Source organism: Dicentrarchus labrax, unplaced genomic scaffold, assembly GCF_905237075.1.
Source record: "Dicentrarchus labrax unplaced genomic scaffold, dlabrax2021, whole genome shotgun sequence".
Classification (NCBI taxonomy): Eukaryota; Metazoa; Chordata; class Actinopteri; family Moronidae; genus Dicentrarchus; species Dicentrarchus labrax.
In genome coordinates, this window is record NW_026136706.1 from 1,087,568 (window position 1) to 1,102,530 (window position 14,963).

General features: G+C 40.8%; 3 protein-coding genes across 11 annotated transcripts in view; 2 read left to right on the forward strand and 1 right to left on the reverse strand.

Moving 5' to 3' along the window:
- Positions 1–14,963, reverse strand: part of LOC127365057 (olfactory receptor 6N2-like) — a 259,826-nt gene that overhangs the window by 96,020 nt on the left and 148,843 nt on the right. The window lies entirely within an intron of this gene.
- LOC127365055 (olfactory receptor 6F1-like) overlaps positions 10,836–14,963 on the forward strand; it is a 57,261-nt gene continuing 53,133 nt past the window's right edge. Inside the window, exon 1 of one of the 2 annotated variants that reach the window (XR_007885082.1) lies at positions 10,836–10,880. The gene's annotated coding sequence lies outside the window, so the exon portion shown is untranslated. The remainder of the gene's footprint in view (positions 10,881–14,963) is intronic. The other variant, XM_051402775.1, reaches the window with a different exon arrangement.
- Positions 11,514–14,723, forward strand: LOC127365071 (olfactory receptor 6N2-like). Its single transcript, XM_051402802.1, has one exon. It carries the CDS (start codon positions 11,709–11,711, stop codon positions 12,633–12,635), a length of 927 nt encoding a protein of 308 aa, XP_051258762.1. The 5' UTR covers positions 11,514–11,708; the 3' UTR covers positions 12,636–14,723.

A 14,963-nucleotide genomic window follows, 5' to 3' on the forward strand; every position in this document is an offset into this window, starting at 1 on the left:
GGCCACATTATTATTATCATCATCAGTAGCAGTAGGTATAGGCCTATTATCATTACTAGGCTATTGTTATAATTGGCAGTAGCACCAGACTTCTAATGTGAGCTTGCAGGCATTATTATTATTATTATTATTATTATTATTATGAGTAGTAGTAGGCCTATTATCATGACTAGGCTATTGCTATATAATTATATGAGGTTACATGCTTTATTGTTGTTATTATTATTATTATTATTATTATTATTATCAGTAGGCCTATTATCATTACTAGGCTATTGCTATAATTGGGAATTGGCACCAGACCTCTGATATGAATTTATTTTTTATTAGTGTGTGTTTAGTAGTGTTATTACTAGGCCTTATAGTAGGCATATCATCTGCATTTTTGACAGAAGCTTGCAGGTAGGTGATGTTAATGTGAGACCTGAGCCTGCTTTGCCTTGCAAAGATCCTCAATTCTTGGAGCAATGTCTGATAAACATAGCCTCAAATCATCCTCGATTTGTGCACGATTGCGGTACTTTGTTTTGAGTGCAGTCATTTTTGAGAATCCTGCCTCACACAAATATGTCGACGCGAAAGGGAGGAGAATCTTCAAGGCGACGTCACAGAGTTGAGGGTATTCCTGCATCAGTGCTGCCCAGAATGACGGAAGAGGGCAGGAGGTAAAGACTTCCTTCAGCCTACTGTCACTCTTCAGTTCAATGAGCTGTTCCTGCATATCGATTGACAGCTCGTTTGCTGTGCACACAAATGGATCACGAAACCAACGCAAAAGAACGATAATCCTCCTTAAAGTAGGTCGCAAATTGTGTTCTCATTTCTGACAGGTGCTCAGACGCTGATTGAAATAGAGAGGAGAAATCGTGTGACGTGCCTGCATCCGTGATAAAGTCTGCAAGGCTGGGGAACATGTCGCAGTTCCCTCGAGTGATGCGGCCATGCCAGAGGTCAAGTTTTTGTGTGAAGGCGTCCACTCTGTCTGCAAGGAGCAAAATATGAGTTTTGCGGCCTTGCAAAGACAGGTTGAGGCCATTCAAGCGGTCAAATATATCGACCAAATAGGACAGAGACGCAAGCCACATAGTGTCATCCAGATGCTTCGCCAGATCTGATTTGATTTCTGTCAAAAACCACCTCAACTCCTCTCGCAGCTCATACAACCGCTGTAACAACCGCCCCCTGGAGAGCCAGCGAACTTCAGTGTGCAGAAGCAGCTGTTCGTGCCCTGACCCCATCTCCTGGCAGAAGACCCCAAACAAACAAGAGTTTAGCGGCCGTGATTTGATGAGATTTATCATTTTCACGGATTGGTTCAGCACGGAGTCAAAGAGAACCGGCATTTTTTTAGCAGCTAGTGCTTCGCGATGGACCATGCAATGTGTCCATTTCACAAGTGGAGCTACTTGCTGAACGCGAGCAGCTAGGCCGCGCTCGCGGCCCGTCATTGCCCGCGCACCATCCGTGCATAGGCCAACTCATCGGTCCCAAGCCAAACCATTTTCACGGATAAAAACATCAAGGACATTGAATATGGCTTCTCCTGTAGTGTGCGACTGAAGTGGCCGGCAAAACAGGACATCCTCCTCAATCGTCTTGTCCCGCAGATACCTGACATTGGTGAGGAGCTGTGCCTGCCCAGCAATATCAGTGGATTCCTCCAGCTGCAGCGTGTAGTAAGGACTCTTTTTTATGAATGAAATCAGTTGCTCTCTGATATCATTAGACATGTCTGAAATTCTCCTAGCGACTGTGTCATTGGACAGTGGTACTGCACCGAGTTTGGCTGCTGCTCCTATCATTAGGAGCAGCTGTGACTGTAAACCCAAACTGCAGGTATGCTTCATCGTACCTTCGAAGCTTTTTTGCAGCTGGTGGTGCGTCGGTTGCCTTGTTGGTCCTCACTAGAAATCTCTCCATTTGTGTTGGTTTTGAAATAATTTGGATGTGGATTAGTTTTGATTTCAATAAAGTTTAGGCTATAATGTAACGATGTGTGTGTGTGTGTGTGTGTGTGTGTGTGTGTGTGTGACTATGTTGAGAGACTAGTATCGGGGGCTAATCAGTTGGGACTTAGGCACGATCTTTAATACAAACAAAACAAAATTAATAACAAACAAAATAACGATTTTACAGGCAATGCAGATTTTATTTTAAGACTTGATGATTGTAGTCCTTTGTCAGTGAGTGAGTGAGTGAGTGTGTGTGTGTGTGTGTGTGTGTTGCAACACGGTGAAAAAGGCAGAGGGGTAGTTAGCTAAGTGCACTGCCTAGCAGTTAAAAAATAAACATAAAAACATAAAAATAACTGAGATGGGGATAATCTTTAAAAAGACTGTTTGTGGGATTAGTCTTTAAAAAGACTGTTGGGTTTTGGAGTATAAGAAAATGATAGAGATTGATAATAGATAGAGTAGATAGAGTAGCGAGAGCTGGCACAACCGAACTTGGCAAGAGACTAGACGAGAGTGAATGGAGCTACGCGCAGTGTTGTATTTTTTGTGTGTGAGTAAAGAAACATTTACATTTAAACCCCGCTCTGTGAGCCAGGGCGGGAACGGCGGCGGCCATGCGCATGCGCGATTCATTTGCAGCCTGGACGCGGAGTGGTGTGTGTCTCCTCTCTGCTCTGACTGCAGGCTGCTGCGCGAGGTTACAGAGACTGACCGCCTGTGAGTGCTTTGGACCGGGGAGGGGCTCACGGCAGCACCCGCTGCTCGTTGAGCACAGTAACTGCAGAGTGATACGTGCTTTCACGTCAGTCTCCAAACACCACAAAAGTCTCCAGTAACATCAGATTTTTTTTTCCTCCCATCCTGTAGCCTACTCGCGCCCCCCCGGGAGAGTGTCCGCGCCCGCCCCACCGGTTGAGAACCACTGCCATAGAGGATGCTGTTGCAGTAGTCGATTCTGGAGGTGATGAAGGCGTGGATGAGGGTTTCAGCAGCAGAGACGGAGAGTGATGGGCGAAGACGGGCAATGTTCTTGAGATGAAAGAAGGCAGTTCTGGTGATTTGCTTTATGTGATGTTCAAAGGAGAGGTTATTGTCAAAGATGACTCCAAGGTTGATGGAGGGGGAAAATACAGGGTGTGTAGATAAGGGGGGCTGCAGCAGGTATGGCTGGACCGGGAGAGGGTTGGATGTCTGATCGAACCTGTCGAAAAATAGGTTCAAATTATTTACCCACTTCTGGTCCCCCACAGCCTGGGAGTCCGCTTCTTTGTAGCCTGAGATGGTCTTCAGGCCTCTCCAGACTCCGCTGATGATGTTCTGCTGCAGCTGATTTTCTTCACGTATCTGTTCTTCCCCTCTCTAATCTTTCACCTCAGCTCCTTCTGTACAGACTTCAACTTCTCCTTGTTTCCAGATTTAAAGACCCTCTTTTTCTCCTTCAATGGGGCCTTAATGTCTGGATTAATCCAAGGTTTGTTGTTGGAGAAACACCGTACAGTCCTGGTGGGTACAATGTTCTCCACGCAGAAGTTAATATAGTCTCTGATGCAGTGATTGAGGCTGTCGATATCCTCCCCATGAGGATAACGGAGTTCTTCCCACACAGTTGAGTCAAAACAGTCCTTCAGAACCTCTTCAGTCTCCTCCAACCATGCTCTCACTGTACTGGTCACAGCTGGTTGTCTGTGCACGAGGGGTTCATACACAGGCAGGAGATGAACCAGGTTGTGATCTGATCTCCCCAGGGGAGGGAGGGGTGTTGAATTATATGCCTCCTCGGTGTTGGCATAAAACAGATCCAGTATTTTATTGTCTCTGGTGTGGCAGATTAAAGTCCCCAGAGATGACGAAGAGGGCTTGTGATTGCTGTGTCTGCAGCCTGCTCACAGCTGAGTGCAGAACAACACAGGCCACGTCACCGTTAGCAAAAGGGGGAACATATGCCACTATCACAACAACGTGTGAAAATTCCCGTGGAAGATAATATGGCCTCATGCTAACAGCTAACAGTTCAATTTTGGTGCCCTATTGCTGGTAATAATACACTGAAAATAAAATAAATTACTTAACTGCAATAACTAAAAAAGAGATAAACGAGTGAGAGCTCGGGAAAGCGGCGCATGCACAAAAAAAAGAGAGAAAGTTATTCATTCATATTCACTCTCAGCAGGATTTTTCTCATATCATATGTGGATACTGACAATAGTGGATCCTCAGGTTGTTTTCTCATATGACTGCTGATGACCTCATACAGTTCCTGCAGTGCAGTTTTTGAATTTTCATCTAAAGCAGTCATTCTCAAAGAGTGGTCCGCAGACCACCTGTAGTCCGCCAGCAACCCCATGTTTTAAATTAAACGTGTTTCTCAAACTGTCTGCAAGCGACTACAAATCTTATTTGGGACCATGTATGTATTGTTTTCCAAATTAAGCCAGTTAGCAATTACATTAAAGAATATTAATAAAATTGGCTGTTTGGTGGTATTGTCGGACTTCAGCTGGCCATTTGCGACCGTTTTATGACACTGCTACACTGCCATTTTACAATTCACGTCAAAAATGATCAGCACATTCATTGACTATCTAACTGTAAAGATCATGGATTGGTGGTTTAAGACAGGGTCAATTAAAAGAAAATCAAATGAAATGTCCGACACAATAAGTCATGGCAACATGCATCGATTTTTAAATCTAAAATTGATTCATCTGTTGTAATTGTCACGGCCCACCGGCCGTGACCCTGGCTTCCTTCATGGTGTGTGTGTGTGAATGTAGTTTTTGTATTTTTTTCTCCCCTTTGGTGTGCCTGCTCTCTGCTTGGTGTGTTTTGGTTTGGTGTCCGTCTCTGTGTTTTGCTTTCCCCACATGTTCTGAAAGCCGCTGGTGGGCGTGGTCGCTGGAGCTCCTGCTTACTCACCTGTGGTTCATCACACCAATCAGCATACCGGGTCCTCGTCTACAATCTACCCACCCTTTATAAACCAGGCCGACCTTCCAGTCCCAGCCAACCTGAACTTACTCAACTCTGAAATATCTCTTACTAACTTGTTGTTTTTTCCCGGTCACGTCTGAGACCATCTCACCCAGATCCTGGACCCAGTTCCACCTGCCAGCACCGCAACACCCAGAGCACTGGAGCCTGGAACCCATTCCCACTCTCTGTCACATCTGATTTTTTTTTTTTTGGTCCTTGATCTGAAAATGTTTGAGAATCACTGCTCTATTAAATTTTATTTGTATAGCGTCAATTCATAACAGAAGTTATCTCAGGACACTTTTCAAATAGAGCAGGTCTAGACCGAACTCTTTAACATTAATTACAGAGACCCAACAGTACCACCATGAGCAAGACCTTGGAGACAAGGGCAAGGAAACACTGCCTGTTAAAAGGCAGAAACCTAGGACAGATCCTCCGGCTCTAGGTGGGTGGTCGTCTGTCTCGACCAGTTGGGATGAGAGAGAGAGAGACAGAGAAAGAGACATGTGCACAGCAACAACAGTAGCAACAACTACATTAATAGTAGTGACTGATGATGAGCATGACAACAGCAATGATGGGGGACAATGAGCAGTGACAACAGCAATAACAGTAACTGTAGCTATAATAATACTTATTATAATAATAACACTAATATCAGTGATATTGGCAATGGCAGTCAAGCAGGACCATGGCAGGAGGCTCCACCAAGATCCATGAGAACCTGCGAGACGAGAAAGCACAAGAACTCCGGGGAAGAAGTGAAGTTAGTAACATGCATTAATGGGACATGAATGAGTGCAGAGAGAGAGAGGAAGAGAGGAGCTCAGTGCACCATGGGAAATCCCCCGATAGTCTAGGCCTATAGCAGCATAACTAAGGGATGGTTCAGGACTCACCTGATCCAGCCCTAACTATAAGCTTTATCAAAGAGGAATGTCTTAAGCCTACTCTTGAATGTGGTGAGGGTGTCTGCCTCCCGAACCACAACTGGAAGCTGGTTCCACAGGAGAGGAGCTTGGTAACTGAAGGCTCTGGCTCCTGTTCTACTTTTAGACACTATAGGAACCAAAAGTAATGGATCTAGAGGAATGTAAACAGCAGCAACAAACACAGTAGTGAATTCCCTGGGTGGATAAGCATCATCTTAACAGTAAAAATTACTGTAAAAATAACGCCTGGTAAATATTGCCCATGGTTCGAATCTGACCTGCTGCCCTCTGTGCTTTTGTTCTTTTCAGCACTAACATCTACTCAAAGACTTAGATTGACTTTTGATTTGATAAACAAATCATATCATATTCAGCCTGTCTCTTTCAAGCTTCTACTGTATGTTACATGCTTTAGGCGTACAACATATTATTTTTTAAGAAGCGCACACTACTAAGCCGGTATGATTGATATGTTTGTATGTCCTGTTTCAGGTTGAACCCTTTGTGAGAATCAAAGTAGGGCGGGTCATGACTTTGCTATCTTTGGGGAAAAATGCTCATCTGGGAAGCAGAAAAGGTTCTGTTTTGGGGCTACTAAGTTACGTAGCCCCATGTCTAACAGTGCTGACCTCTGCCCGGTATGTACAGCTCAGAGCTCTGCCGGGTATCTACAGCAGTGACCTATGCCCTGTAGCTACAGCCCTGACCTATGTCATGCATCTACAGAACTGCTTGTGGCAATCACAATTAGAGACCAGTGCCCGAGGATCCTTGCATGAGACTTTCTGGTCCACCGACCACTCAAGGAACTTTACAATGCTTGGTGGCCTTGTAAGTGGTGGCCAGGTAAAAATGCATTTTTATTTATTATTCCCTGTAATATCCAGCATCATAGCCCTCAGTCAACATTACGGCACTGCTATCTAGCAGTCAGAGGATTAAAACCAAAAATTGTTTAAATGTTTTTGAGAATTGATACAATATTTTTTTTAATTCTCTTACACCCCTAGATTCGAAGGGACTTTAACTTGTAGTGGAGTATTCTCAGTGCGGTATTACTACTTTTAATTAAGTAAAGGATCTGAGTACTTCCTTCAGCACTGATTATTATATTGTATTACATTATTATATATTATTTTGCTGTTGTTAAAGTGTACTGTCTGAAGGTTTGTTGGTGTTAACAGTTTGGAGTTGTGTTAACATGTTTATTTGCTCTGAGGATAAAAGAGCCTGTTGATCACCTCTAATAATTATTGTGATAATGACTTCACTTTGCAACGTATTACACAAACAGTTAGTGTTTTGGTGTTTGTAATAATACAGATGTTAGATCATTTGGACACTTGTTTCTGATCACAGAGGTAAAAAGGTATTTCCTCAGCAGGATGTCCCCTGAGGCAGCAAACTGGGATCTCTGCAGGGTCATAATTAGCTGTTTGCAGACTGGCTGCAGTCAGACCTGTCCCCTGAGCCTGGCCTGTTGTTCAGCACAGTGGAGGTGGCACACATGGGAGGTCAGAGTAGAGGACACTAATGACACTCATTACAGTATCCTTACATCAGCTGAATCTTACATCACTTTTAGGGTGCACTTCCTGTTACCTTTATGACCTCTTTGACCTTCTATAAGAATGCATAAGTTATGGGTCACTACTGTTCACATTATCAGCTCTTCAGTGTTCCCACTTTTTTTAAGAAATCACATTTGGAATTTGCACTTCTGCTCGGGAGAGGAAAGTAGATATAAATCAATCAAAAAATCTAAAGCAAAATGTGGCAGACAAAGTGTTGAAGCAGACTACAGCACAAAGAAGGACACATGAGCAAACTGGAAGATAAAATAGATTATCCATCCTGTGGAATTTATTTTAATTCTGCCAAAGATACTGAGTATACATAATAAATATAAGCCTACAGTAGTTGGTCTGACCCTTTACACATACTTTTTCTTACAGTTCATCAGTCCACAAATTATATTAACTGACTAGCTAGTTAATTTACTCAAGTGAAACTAACCACGTGGATGAATGGCATTGAATTACAAGCAGTCTACTTGTAAAATTCTCTAGTTGCCTTGCATGGATGCATTCTTGTCCAAAAAACTATTAAAAACACATCAGTGATCCACACTGTTGCACTGGGTGACATGTTCCTTCATTACCACAAACACACACTGTTGTTTATTTTGACTCAATCCCACATACACCGTGCGGCTGCCCAAAATACTCACTAGAGCACCAAATATGGATTGATCCACCACTAAAAAAAGTTAACTTAATAGATAACTTACATAATCACACATCACATTTGTGTTGTAAAATATGGGTACAATATTACTGGGGATCTAATCTTAGACTGTTAAAAAGGTATGTTTAATTTTATCTGGACTGTAAAATTAAGATGCCCAAAATCACAGGTGAAACAAAAGTTTTGGTTCCAGGGCAAAGTTTGACAAAGTTGGTCACATCTAATTGTGTCTTTTGGTGAAGAGGTTAATGAGATCCATGGAGGGTGAAGCAATCTGATAAAAACACAAACTCAAACTGTGCACTTTCTGAACTTTAGAGATGAATATTTACTAACTGCATTTTAAAGTCAGGTAACTGAATGAATAACGCATTCAAACACTGATTATAAATCAATTTTCAATGTGAGACGTATATATATATAGTATGTATGGCAGAAATGTTACTTGCCTGTTTAATGGATTGATGCTTATTTTTGACAATCTTAACGGACTAAGAAGTAAATGTAACATTTACAAAACTCTTGGCGCTGCCTCAGGCGACAGCTTGTAGCCACAGAGTCTGTGGCGGAGAGGAGAACGCTGAATAAACTGTTATCCATCATAGACAATGATCAGCACCCTCCATCCCACAGTGGTCAGACAATGGAGCACCTTCTCTCACAGGCTGCTCCAGCTCCGTTGTTGAAGGGACAGATACAGGAAAATTTTCCTGCCACTGTACAATAACAGCTAAAACTCTGGTCATAACAATACAGTCTCCAAGCACCTTATATTTTTACTTTGCACTTCAATTATACTGCTTATTTATACATTTTATACATTTTTTTATATTGCATTTTATATTGCTTTTTTGATATGTCTAGGTTGTTCTCTTTACTTCATTGTGTCGTTACTGTGTGCAATGCTGCTGCTACACTGCAATTTCCCAGCTTGGGATCAATAAAGTATATCTATCTATCTATCTATCTATCTATCTATCTATCTATCTATCTATCTATATATAACTCTAAGTGGGTACGTAGAAGTTGAAAAATACAGATACGTTTATTTTATGATTATTTGTACAATATATGTTTTAATAATTTGTTTCTGTCAGTACTCGTGCTGCAATATTCTGAATTAATTGTAGCGTCTTTATTGGGGCAGCCTGATAATAAGGATTTGCAGTAATCCAGCCTAGAAGTAACAAATGCATAGATTAGTTTTTCTGCATCTATCTGACACTGACTCTTACACCCACCCTGTATATATGCATTACATTAATGCACTTTTCTATCCTGTACATTGTAAATATATTTCCTATACAGTTTAGATATTTCTATCTTTATCTTTCCCTTTATTTATTTATTTATATTTTAAAAAGTACTTTATTTTTGTGTGATTTTTATGCACCAAGGCAAATTCCTTGTACGTGTAAAAACTTACTTCGCAATAAACCCGATTTTGATTCTGATTCTGACAGGATATGTCTGATTTCTTTAATGTTACATAAGTAAAAGAAGGTAGTCATGGAGGTTTGCTTTATGTGGGAGTTATGTGGGAAATATCCTGATCAAAGATAACTCCACTGATGGTAGTGCTGGAGGCCAAAGTAATGCCACCTAGAGTAACTATCTAGATAGTATTACCATCAATCTTATAGACAGTGAGTTTCAGAGCTTTTTGGGTTACAGAAACTTCTGTTTTGCCTGAGTTTGACATCAGCAAATTGCAGCTCCTCCAGGTTTTTATGTCCTAAAGACATGCTTGTAATTTAGATAAATTATTAATTTCATCAGCCTTGATCGATAAGTAGCCCAGCATTTAGAGAACGTAGTGTTCTAGAGGGGTAATAGGGTACTATGAGCTCTTTAAAATATGAAGGGGCCTGATCATGAAGAGCTTTGTAGGTGAGGAGGAGGATTTTAAATTCAATTCTACATTTTATAGGGAGCCAATGCAGAGTAGCTAGTACAGGAGAGATGTGATCTCTTTTTCTAGTTCCTGTCAGTACTTGTGCTGCAGCGTTCTGAATTAATTGGAGCGTTTTAATGGACTTATTGGGGCAACCTGATAATAAAGAGTTGCAGTAATCCAGCCTTGAAGTAACAAATGCATGGATTAGTTTTTCTGCATCTGTCTGTGATAGTATGTGTCTAATTTTTGTAATATTACGTAAATGAAAGAAGGCAGTCCTAGAGGTCTGCTTTATGTGGGAGTTAAAAGACAAATCTAGAACTCTAGGAACTAGAAAAAGAGATCACATCTCTCCTGTACTAGCTTCTCTGCACTGGCTCCCTGTAAAATGTAGAATAGAATTTAAAATCCTCCTCCTCACCTATAAAGCTCTTCATGGTCAGGCCCCTTCATATCTTAAAGAGCTCATAGTACCCTATTACCCCTCTAGAACACTACGTTCTCTGAATGCTGGGCTACTTGTGGTTCCTATAGTCTCTAAAAGTAGAACAGGAGCCAGAGCCTTCAGTTACCAAGCTCCTCTCCTGTGGAACCAGCTTCCAGTTGTGGTTCGGGAGGCAGACACCCTCACCACATTCAAGAGTAGGCTTAAGACATTCCTCTTTCATAAAGCTTATAGTTAGGGCTGGATCAGGTGAGTCCTGAACCATCCCTTAGTTATGCTGCTATAGGCCTAGACTATCGGGGGATTTCCCATGATGCACTGAGCTCCTCTCTTCCTCTCTCTCTCTTTCTGCACTCATTCATGTCCCATTAATGCATGTTATTAACTTCACTTCTTCCCTGGAGTTCTTGTGCTTTCTCGTCTCGCAGGTTCTCATGCATCCTGGTGGAGCCTCCTGCCGGAGCCTCCTGCCATGGTCCTGCTTGACTACACTTGCCAATATCACTGATATACAATAAAAATTGAATTGCTCAAGGGCACGTCAGCAGTGCACAAGAGGTGAAACTGGCACCTCTCCAGCAACTAGTCCATACTCCACATTGTGGTCTGTGGGATTTGAACCAGCAACCCTTTGGTTCCCAAGCCAAGTCCCTACACACTCTTCAACTTGAGCCTGTGGTTTCAAGTTCACACTTGATTATTATATTGATTATATTGTACTTGAACTTTGAAATATCAGCCAACTGTTGATCCTAGCTCGACGAAAGATCATACTATATATCTGTATATCTGATTCAAGAAATAACCTAATACCCTAAAAAGAGTTAGCTCACATGTAAGACTATCCGAATCATAACATCACTTAACATCAACTTAGCGGCTTGGCTGAGCCAGCTAAACAATCCTAACTGTGTGAAGTCCCAGTGGTACAGTTGTACAATGGGACACACACAAGAAAAAGAAGTCAAACAATCCTGTGAGTTCTTTACATATTAGAATCTATTTTGAAGGAAAGTTTAATGAGATCCTTGGAGGGTGAAGCCATCTAACAAAAACTTTCCACACTCTCACAATTCATTTTTTTAGATGAACACAGACCAAGTACATTTTAAAGGCAGGTACCTTTGAATTAATAAGACACTCCAGTATAGAGTAAATGCTGATCATGAAAGTGAGAATTCTCTTTAATTTTTAATTTATGCTTGTTATGTCATTTACTTTAGTTTATAACTGAACATTTATTTTAGACAACATTAATGGATGATAAACTTAATGTAACATATATAACTCTTGATGGGCATGTGGAAGTGGGCAAATACAGATATCTTTATTTTTTGGTTATGCTTACAGTATATATTCTAATAATCTGCTGTAGTTTCACCATTGTGGGCCTTATCTGGAGGCACAACAACCTCCATGAGCCTATGTACATTTTCATTGCAGCTTTGCTTCTGAATTCTGTTGTTTTCAGCACTGCTATGTACCCAAAGTTGTTAATTGACTTTTTATCCGAAAAACAGATGATATCATATTCAGCCTGTCTCTATCAATTTTTCCTATTTTACTCCTTAAGTGGCTCAGAGTTCTTACTGTTGGCAGCCATGGCCTATGACAGGTATGTGTCTATATGTAAACCTCTGCAATATCCAACTATCATGACAAAAACTACAGTGAGTATTTTCCTGGCTTTAGCTTGGCTTGTGCCTGCTTGTCAGACCGCATTACCATCATTACTGAGTGCTGATATGGAACTGTGTAAATTCACTTTAAAAGGAATTTTTTGTAACAATTCAATTTACAGTCTCCACTGTGTGACTTCAAAAGCAATATCTATATTTGGTGTTTTTGCTATAATTGACGTTGGGCTTTTGCCTTTGCTCTTCATACTTTTTACATACACCAGGATACTTGTAATATCTTATCGAAGTTGTAGAAATGTCAGAAAGAAAGCTGCACAGACCTGTTTACCCCACCTGTTGGTTTTAATCAGCTTTTCCTGTTTGTGTGCATATGATATCATTATAGTTCGACTGGGATCAGATTTTCCAAAATCTGCACGTTTAATAATGACTTTACAAGCACTTTTGTATCATCCTCTCTTCAATCCAATTATTTATGGACTAAAAATGAAAGAAATCTCTAAACATCTGAAGAGGTTGTTCTGTCAAACCAAAGTGATTTAACATATTAAAAGTGATGTTACAGTAATTGTGACATAGGTACGCAAATGTATTGTCATTTATTTTGTAATAATACCACTTTTATCAAATAACTTTTATTCCACAGCAGAATATTACATTTGGCGGTATGGCTCTGTTCTGGGACCTCCTAGCCTTAAGGCAGGGAGAGCACACCTCCCTGCCCTTCCATGTGCCTACATGTAAAGGTTTAAGACAAGGAGAGGGGCAGCAGAGACCCCCCAGGGTACAGAACAGAGCAAGCATCAATAGCAATCAGAAAATGACATTGATTAATTAGATACAATATAAAAAGGAGGAGCCGGGATTGAGGTGGGTTGCAAAACAGCTTGTAGAGGAAGCAGCAAAGATGGGCAGGCTAAAGCAGCTTAAATAAGGTGCCATGAATGATATTTGCCAATTGGATGCTTGAGGGAATCAGCTGAGCTGTCAGCTGACTGTGTATGGTTTTCCAATAGGAGGCTTCAGAGGAATCAGCTGAGCCATCAGCTGATGTGTGTTTACGACTAGCTGTGATCACATGATATAGCTGGAATTGAGAGCCAAACCTGACTTGTGGCCTGCCTGAACTAACGCTATGCTTAATTTTTCATACCTGTTAATTAAAAGTTATAGATAGTAATATAAATCCCATTAAAATAATTTTGTCCCAAAGTTTCTCCCAGTTTTTTACCATATCTTCTGAAACAGGCCGGGCTGGATTTGAGACTGTTGTTAATGCAGGCATATGAAGCCCATTGACATCATTTAATTACTTTCTCAGTTATCCCTGAATAAGATCTCATTTTTTCTTTCTTACTTGTTGTTCTAACTTTTGTTTTAAATGTATTTACTAAGCTGAAGAGTGAGGTTATTATGTTCACTGTAATACGTGACATATGGGGGCGCCCGGATATCACACCTGATAGAACTGGGGCTACTTGTACCAACTCTGAGACCTTGTTGCAACAGCCAGGGTTTTAATCCGACCTGTTTCCCTTTGCTGCATGTCATCCCCTCTCTCTGTCACTCTTCAGCTGACACTATTGATAAAAGGCTGCAGCACTATAACATCACACAGTCACTGACAAGCACTTTCAATAAAAATTCAATAAAAAAGGTTTATTTTAAAAAAAGAAAAGAATAGTCTATTAATGTATACTACTCATTCTAGAGAAAGTTTTGGCATTGCACCAGGTGTCTACCAGCTGTAGCTGTGTCTATCACAGATGCGACCATAGTTAGGCTGTCAGTTTACATGTGCATGTCAGTCAGTCAGTTGTGCTTCTGTGTATAAAGAAGTATTACAAAGGAGCATTGCTGATATTAGGGCTGTCACTTATCCCAAAAATCACCTTTAAAGTAATTTTGAATGACACACAACAGACACTAAAGGATAAGACATACTCTCTTACCACACCAATAGGCCGCATATCGGCACATCCTAGCCTATAGATCTTGCTATCATATCGGTGTTGGCATTTTTACAAGCCTCTGGTGAGCGGCCTGCTGAAGCTAAGTGTTCTCAATAGTAGCAGTCAGACGATGCCGGCTGCCTCACTTCGGTACCAAGCTAACGTTAGCAAGACAGTGTACAGATTTGTGGTTATTGTAGAGTTAGACAGCTGAAGTCGACAGAAGCTGCTCAGGATGGCTTCGCTCCATGCTTTCCTTGCTTGTATCTTCCATTTTCGTAGTAAACAACATGACATTACCAGCTTAGTTTACTGACAGGTCAACAGGGCATGCCATAGGTGATAGTTGAGTGCCCTCTGCAGGATCATAAGGCAGAGTACTTCAAACGGTCTGTTGTGCTTATAGATGCTACATTTGAAATCCAAACCTTTTAAAAATGAACCACAATTGAACACATTTTTAATTTAGAATAAAAAGCAGCATCCCTAACTAACATTTGTGTTATTTCTTTTGCTTACTGATAATATGGCAGTATTTGAGTGCATTAAGTGTTACAGTAAGAACTAGGCCAATGAGCCACTGTTGAAGTTTTCATTTTTGGATGTGAAACATATCTGCTTAATTAAAAGATGTTTATGTACTAAATAAATAAATGAAGTTTACTTTTTTTTTAAATAATTGACAAATGTTTTGTGCATTTTTTTGTTGTTGTCCCTGCTGTACCAAACCATGACCCCAAAACCGAGGATTATTAACAACAAACATTTCGGGGATCTGAGACGAACCATACATGTTGAATGAATGAATGAATTTGTTTGTGGCATAAGGTTGATAGGCAGTATATGGGTCTAGTAATATATCACAGTTATGTACTTAAAAATTCACTTAGAAAAGGATTTATCTGTAGAATATGAAAGG

Coding starts and splice junctions, on each gene's coding strand:
- LOC127365071 (XM_051402802.1), top strand. CDS start 11,709: ATGGATGATAAACTTAATGTAACATATATAACTCTTGATGGGCATGTG.